This window comes from Lissotriton helveticus, chromosome 1_1 (assembly GCF_964261635.1).
Source record: "Lissotriton helveticus chromosome 1_1, aLisHel1.1, whole genome shotgun sequence".
Classification (NCBI taxonomy): domain Eukaryota; kingdom Metazoa; phylum Chordata; class Amphibia; order Caudata; family Salamandridae; genus Lissotriton; species Lissotriton helveticus.
The window spans coordinates 644,498,807-644,517,036 of record NC_136057.1 but is presented as its reverse complement, the minus strand read 5'-3'; the positions used below and the strand labels follow the sequence as shown (position 1 = coordinate 644,517,036).

Sequence of the window (18,230 nt, the reverse complement as noted above, 5' to 3'; positions counted from 1 at the left end):
TGTCTCCCAACGTTGATCACTTCATAGACATGGTCTGTACACACTTGTATGGTGAGCTGCTTTATTGTGAGCAAGCACATGCATTGTTATAGAACGTGTTCTGTTTCCGAGAAGGTTCTACACAGGTTTGATGCTGAAGGATCCTAACCACAGTGACTAAATTATTGTATATCTGGAAAGCTGCACACACACACACACTGCTTTATATCTTTAAAATACAAAACGTCTACTTGTTTAATAAACACAGCCCACCCCACTCTTCAGAAAAATGTTTATTTGCCATACATTTATTCTTAAAGACAAAGAAAGCCAATATGATCTTGCAGCGAATACATTTAACATAGTTGTACGAGTAGTTAATGTCCATTTTTCGGCTTTAGAAAACGACGAATTTTAAACTACTATGTTAATTAAAATCGACCCAAAATCATCACTTTTATGGCAGATATCTGTGTCAAAATGTACTGTCATCATTGCAATCTAATATGAAATTTTAGAATAGTGTCCACTTTTTGATGTGTTTGGTTGATTGACTCACCCCGTCCACTTATTATATTCATACAAGTAATAATTCTTCTGCACCCTTTACATGAGACTACAAAAGGCAGTGCTCCTTCTACAAGTTAAACGTGTATCATATATATATCTATATATATATATATATATATATATATAGATCTATATATATATAATATCTATTTTTAAACAATCATTAATTGAAATTAGCAGGGACAAATGCTTATACGATGTCAAAGTGTGCACAGGCTGAGTGGCTGCATTTACCAGCCTTCCAGTCTTGACTTTTTACACACCGGATGCCCTGCCTCCCTGGTTGTGGATCTCCACACTTGCAGCGATGCTGGTCATTCCATGCTGTCCCCTGTGCTCAGTCCCCCGCCTCATCTCCTTCTGCATGCCATTCATTAGAGTTCAATCATGACATATCAGCAGTATTTGTGTATATTGGCTTGTTTACACAACCCTCTCAGAACCGCAATCGAAAGGACCGAAGATATGATACTTGAGTCAAAAGAGAGATTTGGTGGTACCTGACAACATCTTTACTCCAATAGTGTCACTAGTCATCATGGAGGAGCACACTAAAGTGCCACTCAGCAGAGGTTTTTCTTTAGTTGGAGGTGCATCGGTACATCCTTTGGGGATTATTTGATGGCGCTGAGCAGGTTATGACTTTTAAGGCCAGATTTATCATACTATCACACAGCGTAACGCAGCAAGACACCTTGCTGCGCTGCGTGAAAGGGAGAGGGCAGGAATGTGCTATATTTAACATTACTTGGCACATTCCTGTCCTATCCTTGCACTGGCACATATTGCGCTGTCTTGTGCCAACGCAGGTACCTTTTTGTGCCATGGTACAAGCGTGCCTGCTTTGCAGGCAGGATTGTTTTTATGCACAAAGGGCCACCCAACAATCCTCAGAGGCAAAATCCTCTTTCTAAGTGTGTGGCAGAATGTAGCACACTTACAAAGAGGAAACTGAGAAATAAATATACTACTTCTTGTTGAGCCTCCTCTATGAAGGCGCAGCATTTTGACACATTCCCAGGTTTATGAGTGTTGGCAAATCTGGGAATGCACCACAATCCATGGTTGAAAGCAGGGGAACACCAACACTCCACCCATGGAAGGTCTTCCCAGGGCAGAGTAACGCAAGGCTGCAAATTGGGCTGCCTTGAGGTACTTTGGATTTGACAAGCAACGCAGGGCAAGGCATGGTGTCCTTGAGTTGCTTGGTAAACCCGACTTAGCGATTGCGTTGTCCTTGTGACACTCTGCGTGATGCAAGGGCAATGTAATCAGCGCACAAATCTGGCCCTTGGTTTGAAACAGATTGTGAGTGGAAAGAGCTGTGGGTTGAAATGTGGAAGTGGTACAGTGAAGCTCAGATGGAGAATGATAAGATAGAAAAGGTCTCTCTGAGGTTGTTGGAAGGGATAAAAAGTGGGTCCTAGGCACCATCACACTGTTGGTATAACCCAATTACGCAAGTGCAATGCATTAATTTGGGTGTCGGTGTGTTTTAGTAATCAGTCTGAATACCAAGAGTGTCACCTAAAGGAAGACATATTCCTAAAAGTGCTGGCTTTCTCATCTGTTCTCTCGATCTCACTGTCCAATCAGCAGCTGATGGGCAAAAGGAATGCCATCTGATTGGCAGCCACTTTAGAGTGGCCTATGAGATGCCATTTCCACAGTAAAATTATGTTGGGACTGCTATTAAACAAACCGTGATCCCAGACAGAAATATCTTTATGTGTCCTCATGTGCTGGAAGAAAACTACCTGAGCTTGTGACCAGGAAATGGACCCCCACTTTGGGGGTTTGTTTTCAGGACATGTTTTACAATAGTTCTGTCATACCACCACACTGCGTTTGCCTCCAAAGCATCTCCGGCCATGCATCCAAGAACCATTTCAGAAAACATACCCACCAAAATGCTAGGCAAATCAAAACATGGCATGTCATATGGCAGATGCAGTGCCTCTACCCCACTGCATATTTTGTGACCAGTCAGCCGAAGCCTAAATGAGGCTCCGCATAGTGGCTGAGGGAAAATGACATATGGGGGAATGTTGTGGCATGAGAAATGACTCTGGTCAATAAGCTATCCCTGTATTAGATTCTCTCAAAATCAGATCACATTGGGTTGATTAATGACACATCATTGACAGGCAGTCTGTAACAGGAGTTTGGATTGGCAGGGTGAGGGCAGTAAATTGGTGCCTATGAAATCCCTCTCTCTCTTTTTGAGATATACATTGTACCATGCAAAGTAAGAAAAGGTCAACTATATGATCCTGTAATTGTGTCCTGAGAGATGGGTAGCTGCAGTTTGCCTGAAGCAACACGTTAACAAGTTGATTTGGTCAGTCAGATGAGAAGAGACGGGAAAGTGATATGTGGCAATTCTGAGTTCAGAGTAGGGATCTGCAATGTTGATGCTACTTATTGGTTCTGAAAGATCAGTAGGGAGTGTGGGAGGTTATGATTGGCAATGTGAACATCGCGAAGCACTGCTGCAGTGGAGACTGTTGTGCATAATCTGAATTGCAGCTAATTGTATAGAATGTTTTTAATTTTTAAATGTTCTCTTCAGGATCCTAGGGAATAATTCTAGGAACAAAATGGAATGGTGGTTATAAGATATCAATAAACGTATGTGGCTTTTTGAGTATAGAACGATTAAAGAACAGTGAACAGGCACAGGGAAATAAGACTTATTTGTAAAATTATGTAAGGGGTGGAATGCAAGTGATGTAAATGATCGAATCATTTGAGACAAAATGGACAGAGGAGGGACCTGATGGTTGAGAAGCTCTTGGCATAAACGTCAATTGACCAAAATCACTGGGGTAGTAGAGGTGATATCACACACCATTTGAATCATCATGAAATCACATGACTAACCTATTCTCCTATCTATAACCGCTCAACAGTCTTATATTTGCTGCTTATAGGGTACAAATGGCAAAGAGAAAATTGAAAAAAGTAAATAAGGGTTTTTTACAGCCCCGTTTGCTTTTTGTTTCTCCCACTACATTCATGAACCCTGATACCAGGGGAAGCAAGTTCCATTCCAGAAGTGCAAAAGGCAGGAAAAAAAATATGGGACAGTTGGAGGAGATTGATATAAGATAAGTGGATTGTGGAAATAGGGTGAAGTGGGACATTGAGAAGTTACTAGTAACACTCGAAATGCTTATCCTTGTTCCGATTACTATGTAGCAGTTGAAGCAGCTGGGAATGGCATTAAAGTGTTGGGTATTCAAGGTTAGAGACATGTTTCAATTCCCCTCCACAGTGCATAGCGCACAATGCACTTATTGACATTGAAAAACATGGCACATATTTATAATATCTATGGCTAGGGGTGTCCCTTCTAAAAGATTTTTTTTGAAACACTTATAGATCAAAAACACATAATTACACTTTTAACAAAATTTGTGAATGCCGAGGTGCTACTTTATGTCATGAATTCATATCGCATCAGTCATTCTTAATCACCCTATAGGTTTCTATCCAATAAGTAAATTAACAAATATAATATAGCGTTATGGACAGCTGAGGAGGGTACTACTGGTTCTTAAATGCCCATAACCTGAGGTATCAGCCTGAGACGTAGGCAAGAACCTAAAGCAAGGGGGACCGGTGTAGGCGCAAGCAGACAGACTATAATGGTGTCCAAAACTTTCCACCTGCTAAGGGTTGAATGTTCTAAATTAAAAACTGAAAAACAGAAAGTCAAACATCAGAATGTTAGAGCAGAAGGTCTATACCAGGATTATTGCATTCAATGGTGCGCGCAACATTCCAATGTTCTTATTCATGTTGTAGTGTGTATGCTTGGCTTGGATGTTTGTTTTTGCTTTTCATCTTTTAAAAAATGTACTTTGTTCATTTCATTTAATATTCACAGTAAATACACAATTTTTGACCTCTCCAGGGTCATATCTTGTTTGTGGATTATGCCAATCTTCAGGAAAGCTGCAGAGTGACAAAAACTTCATTTGAATTGAATTATCTTATTTCATGAAACACTGTGCACTAAACCAGTGCTTTAAAATGCAGTCCAAGTATATCAGAAATCTTGTCAATGTACCTAGAAGGTAAAAAAAAAACATGGTTTAGTGACTCACAAAGTTGATATTTTACACTAGTTTATAGATGGTCTGATTATCTTTTCTGAAATACAAAATAAAGACACCTAGTTCAGTGTTTTTAGGATATGAGAGTTAATATATGCAAGTGTTGTTAGTAGTTTCCTAATTGCATTATACCTCTCTCCTCATGCCATTCCTCGTCCAGTTCCTTACTTGATGAGGAGACGCCTGTCTTTCCTCCATCGGCACCCCATCCACAAGCTCTCTTTTAGATATAGTCGCTTGAAAAGTAGTTTATCCACCATCCCTTAACGTGTCAAGCGTGGTCCTTGAAAAGGGAGTGGCTCGGCTAGCACTTCCTGTTCAGTCCACGGGCAGGAGCTCCAAGCTCGGGCAGGGCCTTGGTTTTCCTCATCTTTTACCTTTAAAAACTTGTAACTAGGAGTCCTGTACTGCATTCAAACATGGGACCGGAAGAGGCCTGTCTTGAGCTTGTTGCCATATTTAGAATGGGGACTGTTTTCAGCTGGCAGCTTGGCCCCAACAGCAGTCCCTCACAACAATGTATTATGTGGCAGCAGTGCATGGGTCTGCTTGTTGGGGAATGTTGGATGCAGCTGGAGATGTCACCGTTAGATTTTTTTTTTTGTTATTCTCTTTTTTAACAAAAGGGGTATAAATCACACAACTTTGTTTCTTATACTATAAGCAGTGGTTTCTGTACATTTGGTAATAACTGATATCACATTTCTTGGTACGTTCTGTCTATAACAGTTGACATGTAGAGGCTTGTGGGACAACAGTCTATTGTACATATTATTAACAATACCAGGAGATTAGGGCATCACATCCATCCCCGCCCAATTGTTATCAGAATGTTAATACCTATAATGTTGTACCAGCAGCTGTAACTATTGGGCCGTACATGGGTTTCCTCTGCATGAGTTCCATCTATCCCAAACCTTCTCCCATTTTCTAGGGCACCCCCTGCTCTCATATACTGATCTCTCCGCCACCATGCACCAATCCAAGTCTCTTTTCCAGTCACTGCCACCCCAACTTTTGTGCAATATTGCATTTAGCTACCATCATACCCAGCTTTACCCACATTTGGTCTGCTCGTGTCAAGTCTGTGGCTTCCCAAACATTGAGCAGACATAGTTTGGCTGATGGTCCTATAGTGGTGCCAGTGACCTTGCTGATGCATGTTTACACCCCGTTCAAGTATTTTTGGACGTATGGGAATTCCCAGAAAATGTGAAAAAAAATCCTGCTTAGCCACATATCCTTAGGAACCTTGTGTCTATTTGCCTGCCCATTTTAACCTGTGAAGTGTAGGAGACATAGACGTTGTGTAGAATTTTAGCTGTACTAAATGAAAGCATATACTTACAGCGACCACTTGTAGGGAAGCCAGGGCTTCAACCCAGTCCTCATCCTGCAGGTCTTCTAAGTCTGTGTCCCAGTGTTGCCGAAGCTGGGCAATAGTCACCCTTAGATTTAAAGTGCCGGGTTCCTGTCTCAGCCTCTACTCTATGCTGTGTAATTTTGGGCTCTGTGTCATGTCACTATGAGAGTTAATTTATAACTGGGTGGTGATAGCAGAAACAGGTGACAGGTCTAAGTGCCTCCGGTCTCACTTGCATCTCTAGTTTCTAAGTTCAGATGCCATCAATGGCACTGATTTAAACTTTAAGCTACCTTAGACTACTTGGTATTTTCAGGTTTAGGTTCATTGACATTATAAATTCATGTAAGAATGACATGAACACCTAATACTTCTGCTGGTCTCAAGATAGGATATATTTAACTTGTGCTGCAAATTGTTTAGAGGTCTCACCCTTCTCACAAGGCTTTTCCACAATCTTTTAGACGATTGATTAGATGTCGTTTTAGACCTGCCATACGCAGAGAACATCTCTATGATTTTAATCCTAAAAGCAAATTTGAGTAAATGCTGGCCTAGCTTAGGAACCAACCAAACAAAGAAACTATGGTAGAAGGCTTCATAAAAACATTTAGCAAATGATCCATTATTCATCTTTAAACACTTTCGATATTTAAATTTAATTTAAATTGAATTTTAAATTAAAACTCACAGGATTTTAATCTAATGATTCAAAGTTTTTCTCTTGTGAAGAATACGATTTCCATGGTCTTCCTATACTGAAGGAGTACCGGATATCAAAGGACCCAGTCACAATATTTTCTTATCTGGGCATTACTTAACTAGATGAGAGGTTACTTTTGGACGGGAGCTGCAGCCTTTCAAAAAGGAGTTGTGTGCTTTGGATTCTGTAACATCATTGATTGCTGAATCTTTGTTGTGTAGATTGGGATTCTTTTTAGAATGTTGTTTCAATGGTAAAATATCTGCTTGTATTTCTTTCAGGTCTCAAGCTGAATAAAATATTCTTCAATATGTGATCATTGACTTAATGTTGAATTTTGGGTTGACTGATCATTTTTATAGGCTATATTTTGCAATCTCCCTAATTAATACAGAGGTTGAGGGTACACAGACTTGCTTATGGTATCTGTTTTCATAAGTTTTGATATTCTCTTTTATGCGCCACCTGTATTGTGGATCCTACACTGTATCCTTTTAAGTAGGGATATGCTGTTTTTGTATTAGAGCACGACCCTAGTCTTTTTTAGGGTGTGAGAAAAGCAGCTGAAAGACACGCTCTGAGTCATTTGCTGGTTAAAATCGACTTTTCATTTTTTTAAAGGAATGGGGAAGATGGTTGTCCTAGTTTTAATCATTAGGAGATCATGCAACCAGTTTCTATACATACCTCCTACTGAGGTCTTCTTTTAAGCTGTTGACAGCAGAGGAGTTGCTGGTCTCCACTCTCTTCTGGTCGAAAGTGTTTAAAGATGAATAATGGATCATTTGCTAAATGTTTTTATAAAGCCTTCTACCATAGTTTCTTTGTTTGGTTGGTTCCTAGGCTAGGCCAGCATTTACTCAAATTTGCTTTTAGGATTAAAATCATAGAGATGTTCTCTGCGTATGGCAGGTCTAAAACTACATCTAATAACACGGTCAAACACCAGTTTTTATCTGTGGTAAAATATACTTTTGCATTTTTCTGTGTTCAGAAGACACTTCAAGCTAGTGTACACTAGTTACAACCATGTGGGGTGAAGTAAATATGTTTTGGATTTAGTTTAAAGTCCCTGAGATGTTGTGTGGACCATTAAGGTAATTCAAGCCATAGGGTTTTCTCATGAAGCCACACAAGTGGCATTCCTGCCCCTGAAAGTTTTTTTAGGGAGTTTATTTTTTTAGATGAACTTTATTTCCTCCCTCTTGCAAGCCCGATTACAACCTTTTCTTACAAGTTAATTCAGCATTTTGCTCAGAGTGCAGTGAAGCATGGCCAATTTTCTTTTTGGTATGAATGCATCTTTATTCTCTAACCGTGCTTATTTCTTTCTGTTAATTAACTTGTGGTTTTCTTGCACACAGGGAGGAGTTTGTATTCAAGGCCTCATTGGACTGCTATATTAGATGGCATTGTGATCCAAAATTAAAGTGTCTTTTTGCAATTGGATTCTTCAATAGAACCGCCCTTCAAGGCATATTTGAGATCTCTTCTTCAGGGAAGAGCAGAGTTTAATGATCTTCATACTTTTGTTGAAGATTTCTGCTTTCTTTGTACTATATTAATTTATTTGTTATTTTGACTCAGTAGATTTCATATTCGTCCATAAAGGCTCCAAGGTTTTTTATTAAGATGTTAAGGGTAGGACAATGGCTCTGTGCATAAAAATATGTTCAAAATTAAACTGACGTACTTATACAGTTTGACAAAATATTTATTAAACAAGTTAGAGGCACTCAGAGGAGTATTTTCACTTTTTGTACTTCTCTTTATAAAAGATGATGAACTCCAGGCCTTTCAGGTATGAAGATGGTTCTGTCCTTCTCACAGGAGATGTTTGTTATCCTGAATCTTGGTCAATATTTCCAATAATTATTTTTATGAGTTACATCAGTTGTCCAGGTTTCCTCTGAGAGCGTCCAGTGGTTGGATACTATTCTCATACCTGTGTTTTCTGCTTTCTTTACCCAGGATTACAGGAACACTTTCTCATAGACTATATGGCTACTGAGCAGTGGTGGCTTGCCGAGGGAGTGCTGCGGGCAAGGGAGGCGCAGTGTGGGGGGTAGTAGAGTCCGACATACGATGAACAGGTAGTAATGCAAGTAATTAAATAAATAAAACAATTTACCTTCTGCTCGCTGCATCGCCAGCTCGGCTATGCAGCGCACGCAAGGTAAATTGTTTAATTTATTTAATTACCTACCTTACTTCTGTCCGTCGAATGTCGGAAACTACTACTCCCCACCCTGCCCCTCCCCCGGCCCGCCCCACCGCCCCACTGCACTCCCTCGACGAACCACTTCTGCTACTGAGATCACAGAAATTCATTTCAACCCAGGTTTCTGTCATCTGTTTTCAAGGACTTCGGGCCGCTAAGAGCTATCAAGCCCCCTGGTCTAAGGCTGAGGTACTCAACCACCAGGCTACAAGATTCAAATCGATTTAGTAGCTGGAATGCAAGCTTGTGCTACACCGTAGGACTATTACTCACAGATGATGAGTTCTGAATGTTATGGCCTTTCTTCTGGGTATCAGAATCAGTACTCCATTTCGTTTAAGGGTGTGTTCCACTGTAGTAATTCTGTGATAACCCATTGGTTTAGATAAGAGATCAGAAGAAGACGTGCATCTATGTTTTTCAGTGATTTCTGCACCTGTGGAAGGTGGCTTGAGGATTTCTAGCTGGGAAGATGGTCAAGTGGCAGGTGCTCTTGCCTTAGATATCAGCGACATCTAGTATACACTGGTTCTGGTCATGCTAATGTGACCACTGTGTTTTTTTCAGATCATTTTAGAAGAAATTATTTTTAAAATCATGGGTGTCTCAAAGTGGTTCCAGATCTCTATTATATTCTGAGCTGCTGAGGGATTTCTGTCACTTCTTTGGCCAGATTTTCTCTTCCTGGTGGTCAAATTCACAGCCACATTTTCAACATCATAGACATATTGATACTGCCTTCATGTTCATTTTCAAGTTTGTTTCTGGCGAGACTTGTAACTATCGAAGGATCATTGTCACTAGTGTATCTAACAATGGTATTTTTTTCACAGGAACATCCATCATCGTTTAATGCTGTTGCAAAAACATGATGCAGCATTGGTTTGATTCTGCTATTCATGATAATCAGGTTGTTTGATCGCAACAAAGGCATACTGCTTGGGCAGAACCTCATCAAGTAAGAAGCAGGACAAGGAAGGAGATGAGGAGGTAATGTATAGTTTACTTAGCAGTAATCTTCATTACTCTGATTCTTTCTTTCCTCATCCCAGTTACAACTCACCCACCCTCCCACGTGAGGCTTCGTTTGCAATCTTAGGGGTCCATTAGGATGGCGGGTGGATTGCCCCAGCCAGGGAGGCGGTAGCCACCGCCGGCCTGGCGGGGGCAATCCGCCCGCCATCCTGACTAAAAACACCCCGCCATATTATCATGGCATGGTTGGCCGCGGCGGACGGAAAGACCGTCCGCCGCTTTTCCGCCCCGGTCGCCTTGCGGCCGGGGCGGAAAAGGGTTTATATGGTGGCGCTGTCTATTAGACACCGCCAGCCATATTAGGTTAGGCATTTGGGAATGCCTTTCAGTGGCGGCAATGCCGCCACGGAAAGGCATGCGGAGTCCCCCTGCAGGGGCCCGTTGCGGGCCCCCAGGGACTCCGTGGGGGTGGGGGGTGCACATGGGGGTACCTATGGTACCCCCCTGCGTTTCAATGCACAACATGACAGGCACCTCGCGGTGCCTGTTATGTTGTGCATTGAAATGCACAATGTGCATTTTTAGCATTGCGGCGGGCGGTGCATTCAGCACCACCCGCCGCAATCCTAAAAATGCGGGAAGCGCCCGCCACTGTGGCGGGCGCATCTTAATATGTAAAACGGGACCACCCGCCCTTATGGCGGGTGGTTCCATTCATCGGTAGGATGACGGGCGGACAAAGTCCGCCCTTCATCCTAATGGACCCCTTAGCTTTTTCACTTGATATTAACAGGAAAAGCTTGCTGATGCAAGGGACCACGCAAGGTACATTTTGGAAAGGTAAGTAAACTCTATTTTTAAGGGAGTATGTCTAAGAGAGCTTTTGTATGGGGTTCTGGTCATGCAGAGACAGGCCTCTCCCATCTTCTCGCTCAGTAAAAAGGTAAAAATCAACACCTTATTACATTCCAGTGATATTATTGATTCCTCGCAATCTTTTCAATTTTTTTTTATAGAAGTATCCACTCTGTGTTTACAAGCTGTGCTAAGTGGAGCTTATGCACTAAGAAATATATTTACTGATTGGTGTATGTGTTGTACACCACGTGGCTTCATTAAAAACAGGTGCAAGCCTTTTTCTGCACCTGTGCACAAGCACAGACTGGTATCACGAGTTAGCAAAGGGATTGATAGTCAAGGTAGCAAGGACTAGAATGCAGGGGCATATTATCAAGCATGTTATCATAGCATTGCTATTTTCACTTCAAGGGCGCCGTGCAGCGGATCCAGCGCTCACGTGACCCCCTCCCTCCGGCTTGTTACATGCTCGGCCACGCCCACCTAGAGGCCACGCCCCCTTCCCGCCTCAAGATTTCCTTTATCAATGTGCAATCCCAGAACGCGCAGCGGACGTGCGCAGCGGGCGCGCCGTTTGCGCGCCGAAGGCGCGCCTAAGGCAAGCCCGTCTGCGCCCGTCCGCGGCCGGACGGGGCCAGGGGCACGACCCCATGCCAAATTTATCTCATACTCTTCTGAGGAGCTTACCACCCTCCAAGGCGACTGGCCTCTCTCAGAAACCGTCCAAAGACACATTGCCTCATTAGGTCTTGTCCCCTCTTCCACTCCTACATTGCCCCCCGCCCGATTCATCCCTCCACCACATGACTCCTCCCCGCCTGACCCTCTCCCCTCTCCTCCGCCGTTATCTGCTTTTTTACTTAATACCAGGTCAGCGGTCAAGCACCACCACGAGCTGTTTGTCCTGCTTGATACAGAGAAGCCTGACTTGCTGCTCTTGACCGAAACCTGGTTCTGTGATTCTTCCCTTCCTGTTCTTCTGGCTACCCTCCCCCCTTCCTATGTTGCCCTTCGGGCCGACCGTCCGGCGGGCAGGGCTGGTGGCGGTGTGGCGCTAATCGCTCGGTCAGAATTAAACTTTCAAACCCTTCCCTTTCCTCCCATCGCCCTTACTGAGTTTCTTGTGGTCCGCTCCCTATCCTTCTCTCCCCCTATTACTTGTCTCCTAATGTACCGCCCACCCCAGTTTTCTTCACTATTCCTACCGGCATTTCAAGACCTACTGGCCAATTTAGTGGTCAACTACGCTTCGGTCTTGGTGCTAGGGGATTTTAATTACTGGCCTGCGGACCCCTCAGAGTGCACTGCTTCGAAAGAGTTCACAGAATCTCTTTCTTCTCTGAACTTTGTTCCGCATATAACTGTCCCCACCCACTCCCACGGTCATGCACTTGACCAGGTTTGGTCCCTCAATCTCCAGATATCCTCGGTGACTGTATCCCCCTGCTGTTGGTCCGACCATGCCCTTATTTGTTTTTCCATTTTTCACAACCGTGTATCCAAAGTCCCTCACGCCAGAAACACCTGGGCGCGGAATTGGAACAGAGTCGACCTCCCTTCCTTGTCCTCCCTGCTTCGGAACTCCACTCCGATTCTCTCCGGCCTCTCCTCCCACTCTCAAGCCAACGCCATTAACACCTGGCTGACTGGAGGCTGCGACTCAGTGGCTCCCTTGCGTCGCCTTTCCATCCGACGACCAAAGGATTCCAACAGATGGTTTAATGACCGCCTAAAAGAACTAAAACTGACCGCTCGACAGGCGGAGAGACAGTGGAGAAGAAACTACTGCCCCTTATCAAAAACCCTTTATCTTAAATCACTTGCTGACTACAAAACTGCAATTCTCTCCGCTAAAACCACCTATTTCTCTACAAAAATAATGGCAGCCGAAAACAAATCTAGAGAAATATTCAGTATAGTGAATGATCTGGCCTACTCCGATAGAGCTTCACTCCAAATCCCTCCATCCCAGTCACTATGCGACCAACTCAACACTTACTTCTTAGAGAAAATCGCTACCATTAAGGCTAATATCCCCCTTCCCTCACCTGTCTTTGTGGATCCCTCCTTTCCCACTATCTGTGGTCATCTTACCTCTATCCCTCCCCTTACTGAGGCCAGATTCCGCGAGATACTCCCCAAAGTAAAGTCGGGTTCCCCGGCAGACATCTGTCCGGCTCGAATCCTGCAACATATCTACTCCTCCTGTCCTGAAGCCCCCATCACCTTCCTCAACAACTCCTTTGCGCAGGGAGTAGTGACCCCGGCGCTTAAAACAGCCACTATAGTGCCCATCCTAAAAAAGCCCGGCGCTGACCCGTCCATCTCAGCCAACTACCGCCCAATTTCCCTGCTGCCCTACCTGGGCAAGGTGCTGGAACGCCATGCCACCGCGGTCTTCAGCGCCCACGTAGAGGCTAATGGGGGATTGGCCTCCCGCCAGGCTGGCTTTCGCCCCAGGCACTCGACCGAATCAGTTGTGGTTTCGGTCCTGGATACCCTCAGGAAGGGTATGGACAATAACAATCATCAGGCGCTGGTACTTCTCGACCTCTCTGCCGCCTTTGACACGGTTGACCATACCATCTTATTGTCCCGTGTCAAGGCGGCTGGAATTGAGGGTTCAGCCCTGATTTGGCTGTCCTCCTTCCTGAGGGACCGCACTCAGGCGGTCCGGCTAGGAGACTTTACGACCACTCCACTTCCTGTCACTTGTGGTGTTCCCCAGGGATCCTCTCTTTCTCCTTTATTATTTAACCTCTATATCTCTCCCCTCATTTTCGCTCTTCAGCAGCTGGAGGTTACCGTGTACAATTATGCCGACGACCTCCAGCTCATCTTTGACCTGTCCTCCTCCCCTCTTTCTGTCTCTAACTTTCAGTCTGCCATGACTTTCATCAGGGACTGGATGAACCACAACCATCTTAAATTGAACCCAGACAAAACCGAGTTGGTTCTCACCGGTGGTTCGTCCAGTCCCTGGAATTCCCGATTCTGGCCCTCCTCTCTTGGTCCCTCCCCCACCCCCTCAACCGCAGTTAAGACACTGGGGGTTAAAATCAACAACCAGCTCACCCTCCACTCACAAATTAGCACTGTTGTCTCCTCCTGTTTCCTCACCCTCCGAACTATCCGCACTGTTTCCCGCTTCTTCTCCCCGCAGGCACTTAAGTTGATCATGGCCGCACTGGTGATTTCGAGGCTAGACTATGCCAATGCCATCTACAACGGCATTCCAGCATATAGCCTGCGGAGACTCCAGATGGTTCAGAACCAGGCGGCCCGGCTGGTCTATGGTCTCCTACGGTATCACCACTCCACACCCCTCCTCAGAGAGCTTCACTGGCTCCCTGTTAGGGAACGTTCCCTGTTCAAGACCGGCTGTATGGTCTTCCAGGCCCGTCAAGGCACTGCCCCTGCTTTCATTTCCTCGTTAATAAACGAGTACGTCCCTACCAGAGAGCTTTGCTCCTCCTCCAAATCCTTTCTCCAAATCCCACATTTCAAACGTAAAAAATGGGGTGGAACTAACTTCGCTACCCTTGCCCCCACGTTTTGGAACTCCCTTCCTGATCACCTCCGCTCTGCAACTCACTATCTTTCTTTTCGTAAAGATTTAAAAACGTTTCTTTTCAAACAAGCCTTCCCTGTGTAATTCCCCCTCTTGCCCACGACAGGTTTTATTTTTCCTCAGGTGTCGAACTATCCACTAGCGCCAAGAAACCGTACGGTGCACGCTGCGCTTTATAAATGTTTTAAATTAGAAATAAATTGCGGCAATAATGGGCTTGTTAATATGGCCTTGTGAATTCCAATAGAAACCTATGTTCTGGTGTGACCATGGGCTTCTATTGGAATTCTCCAGGGCATAATATCAAGCCCATAATCGCCGCATAATTTTAACGCCCTGCTTGATAATATGCCCCGCAGTTTGGGAACCTTCTGCCCCATCTCTGGAGTACAGGCTAAACAAAGCTAAATCTCTTTTTTGTAAAATTGTGTGTTAAACAATTTTGAGAAGGTGAAGAATCAGACATAGTAGGTGAATATTTTAGTTTTACTGACTGAGTCAAAGTGTGCCAACGCCAAGCATTCCTGCCTACAAGCTCGAGGGTGAGCCATTCGAAATTAAAATGTGTTCAAATCAGGGCTCGGTTGGAAATCAAAATCAGCGCTGATGTAATATTGAAACCAGCCCCACAGAGCAGGAGGCCTGGAGTGGAATGGGGCCACAGGGTAAGGTTGGGTCACGGCAGCTCATTCTGCTCTGAAAGCAGCCCCCTAGCTAGCAGCCCGCTGGGAAACACCAGAGTGCTCGAATGGCCATTCCAGGCCTGCTCCCAATGCTGCAGATTATGCTGACTTCATGTCTTTCATACTTACCGACTTTGATTTGGAAGCTCGCACACACAGAGTGATCGAGCAGGCCAGGAAGAGTACACCCCCCAGGCAGATCAGACAAATCTGTATTATCTTCAGAGCATTCATGGGGATAATGACGGTCGACTTGAAGAAGTCTGCCTTGTCGTCTTCAATGGTGGCCGTCTGAAAGAAAGTGCAACATGGAGTCATTTTATTCGTGTAAGAAATATCCTTAGACAAAACCAACCCTGCCAATCTTATATAAGTAAGCGTCCCAACGTGGGACACAGCCTTTTCATTTTCAAGTTATTGAGCAACAGTCACCTTATCTTTAGGTGTTTCAGTGTAAAATAGAGTCATAAAAAGTAAATCTTGCAAAATGATTCAGTAAGAGTAATCTTATCAAGCAGGTTAACAATGCGCATAAAAGAATAAACGATAAATGTTTTTGCCTGATGTAAAAATGGTTCACATCTAATTGGTTGGATTAAACAAGCATAATATACTCTCGACACGCGTCATCGTAGAGCAGTAGTCCAAGGATGGTCCCTGGGAGAGTTGGTGCACAGTATCCGAACAGCAGATTGCATAAGAGAATGAAAAAGGCGATAGCATAATCTCTGATTCCCAAGTTAATGGCGCTGGTGAAAGTCAAGGGCTGGGAGTGTGGTGCGGGCCTTGGCCATCAACTCAGTAAAGTCACAAAGATCACGAATAATCCAATGGATCTTTAAAGAGGGGTGGACCAGACACGAAGCCTCCCAACAGGAGAGCCTCATAGAACAGTGACGTCTAGTGGTGCATTCTGCAGTGCATTATCACAATATTTTGCTAAACCTAGGTGAGGGAGGGTATTTTTCAGGGAAATTACTTCTTAATGAATGTAAAGCAGAAAAGCTCCTGGCCGCCAAGCCTGTTTTGATGGCAAAAGAGGAAGGTGTGAATCTCTCTTTCAGAGCTAGCAGCATGTTCTATCAAAGACACACTTTGGGTACTGCAAAGTCTGAACACACTATGGTACTGTCCTCTGGGTCTTTCCTCTCCAGGTAGCTATTCTTTACTGTCCCCTGGACCTTAATCTCCTGATGTACCGTTTGTTAGATACACATGAGGAATGACGTGCGGTGATGCTGTTACTGACACACCTATATACGTCCATTCATCCCCTTTATTTAGCTGGTGGTGTGGCAACATAGTGCTTGCTAGTCGGGAATGTGAATTTTATCAGAAACAGTAAAACTACATTGGAACAACATCTTACTGCTAAACGTATAATGCACGCAGAATTGCACCGTAATATCGACTCTAGAATATTGTACTGACAATAAATCGAAGCGAAAATATTAAGGAACAAAAGAGCACGAAGGCAAGTTTATATAAGTAAGTATAAGTTTACTTCAGTGCTGCAACTGGAAAAAAATGACTCTGGAAACCCATAAATAAGGGGTAAAGGTGCCACAGAGAAAAGATAGAGGAGGGGAGTCACGAAGGTGGAGCTTCAAGACAGAGCCTGTAAGTCAATTTATAATAAAATTAAAAAAAATCTGCTTCAAAGAAATTGCCAACAATGACATATGTGACAGTAAATCTGTTCTAGATGAGGTGGCACATCCTTAGCGGGCACTAGATTCTCGTGATAACATGTTCAAGCAAATGTTTGTCCTTTTTATGTTTTTTTGTTTTTTTCTACGCTTTGCCCCAGATCACAATATTTATATCCATTATTGCGTTCCTTTGGTTTTAGATCATACATTTTAAGCTTGCAACGTTTCCAGCGTATTAGTTCGGAGCACTGCTGTTTAGCCCTCATAAGTTATAGCCAAATGCATGGAAACAAAAAACATCTTCACGTAACTGTGTCCATGCTATATGAATTGCACAACGAGCTTATGATTGGTTGTGGAACTGTTACAGTGATACTATGACTGTAAGAATCTGGCCTGGTATATGATGTCCACTAATGTAAGTGGGCACCTTCCATCAGTCCAGACAACCCTTATGGTGATTTAAGAGTCTCAGACAACCTTAGAAAGCTATCCAAGTGACAAGTGGTAGCTGTGGAGAGAAGCATTCCAGCTTAGAGGCCTATTAGGATGACGGGCGGACTTTGTCCGCCCGCCATCCCATCGTATATAGTGACCGCCCGCCATAAGGGCGGGGGTCCCGTGCCTGCAATTAGTGGTGGGCGCATCCAGCATTCCTGACATTGTGGCGGGCGGTGCACTCAGCACCGCCCGCCACAATGCCAGGGAGGCATGCTGTGCACTTCCATGCACAACATGGCAGGCACCTTGCGGTGCCTGCCATGTTGTACATGGAACTGCTGGGGGGTAAAATAGGTACCACCCATGTGCACCCCTTACCCCCCGGAGTCCCTGGGGGCATAGAAAAGCTGGTGGGGATTTGTTACGGGGGCCCGTTTTGGACCCCCACTTGTGTTGGGGGAGATGAAGGTGCACTGGGAAGGTACCCATGTTACCCCCCTACATTTCACAGCACTACGTGGTGCCTGCCACGTAGTGCAGTAAAATGCACAACATGGTATTTTAACATTGTGATGGGTGCTGGTGTCAGCAGCATCCGCCGCAATGTTAAAATGCAAGATTCGACCGCCATGGTGGCGGTCGCATCCTGATTGGGTGTGCGGGACCAACGCATGCATGGACGGACGGTCCCTGTTCCCACCTGGATGGCAGACGGACTCCAGTCCGTCTGCCATCCTAATGACCCCCAAAGTATGTATAAAAATATGTATTTATTATATAACACTATCTAGTACATTACAGTATCTCCTACTCGGGGATAGAGACAAAGCACACAATACTAAAGCAAATAAATCACAGTAAATAGCATTAATACACAGTGGACCCCAGGGGTGACCAAACCATATACTAAGAAAGTGGTATATGAATCACGACTCGAGTCAGGACAATGTCAAGAGGATGTAGAATTGCTGGGGACCCACAGAACCATCCAAGGTAAGTAGATAGGGACCCCACGTAGAGCGGTTGAAGTGTGTGAACACAACCGCGTGCTGAGTACAAGTTTATGTGCAAGTAGCGGTTGGATTTTTAAAGA

At 44.2% G+C, this 18,230-nt stretch overlaps 1 protein-coding gene across 1 annotated transcript in view; it reads right to left on the bottom strand.

The window, feature by feature from the left end:
* Window positions 1-259: 259 nt before the first annotated feature.
* CD36 (CD36 molecule (CD36 blood group)) overlaps window positions 260-18,230 on the bottom strand; it is a 538,852-nt gene continuing 520,881 nt past the window's right edge. Inside the window, exons 12-13 of the mRNA XM_078674174.1 lie at window positions 15,174-15,335; window positions 260-4,624 (exon numbers count right to left, since the gene is read on the bottom strand). Coding sequence (XP_078530300.1) covers window positions 4,616-4,624; window positions 15,174-15,335 — 171 coding nt within the window. The 3' untranslated portion in view covers window positions 260-4,615. The remainder of the gene's footprint in view (window positions 4,625-15,173; window positions 15,336-18,230) is intronic.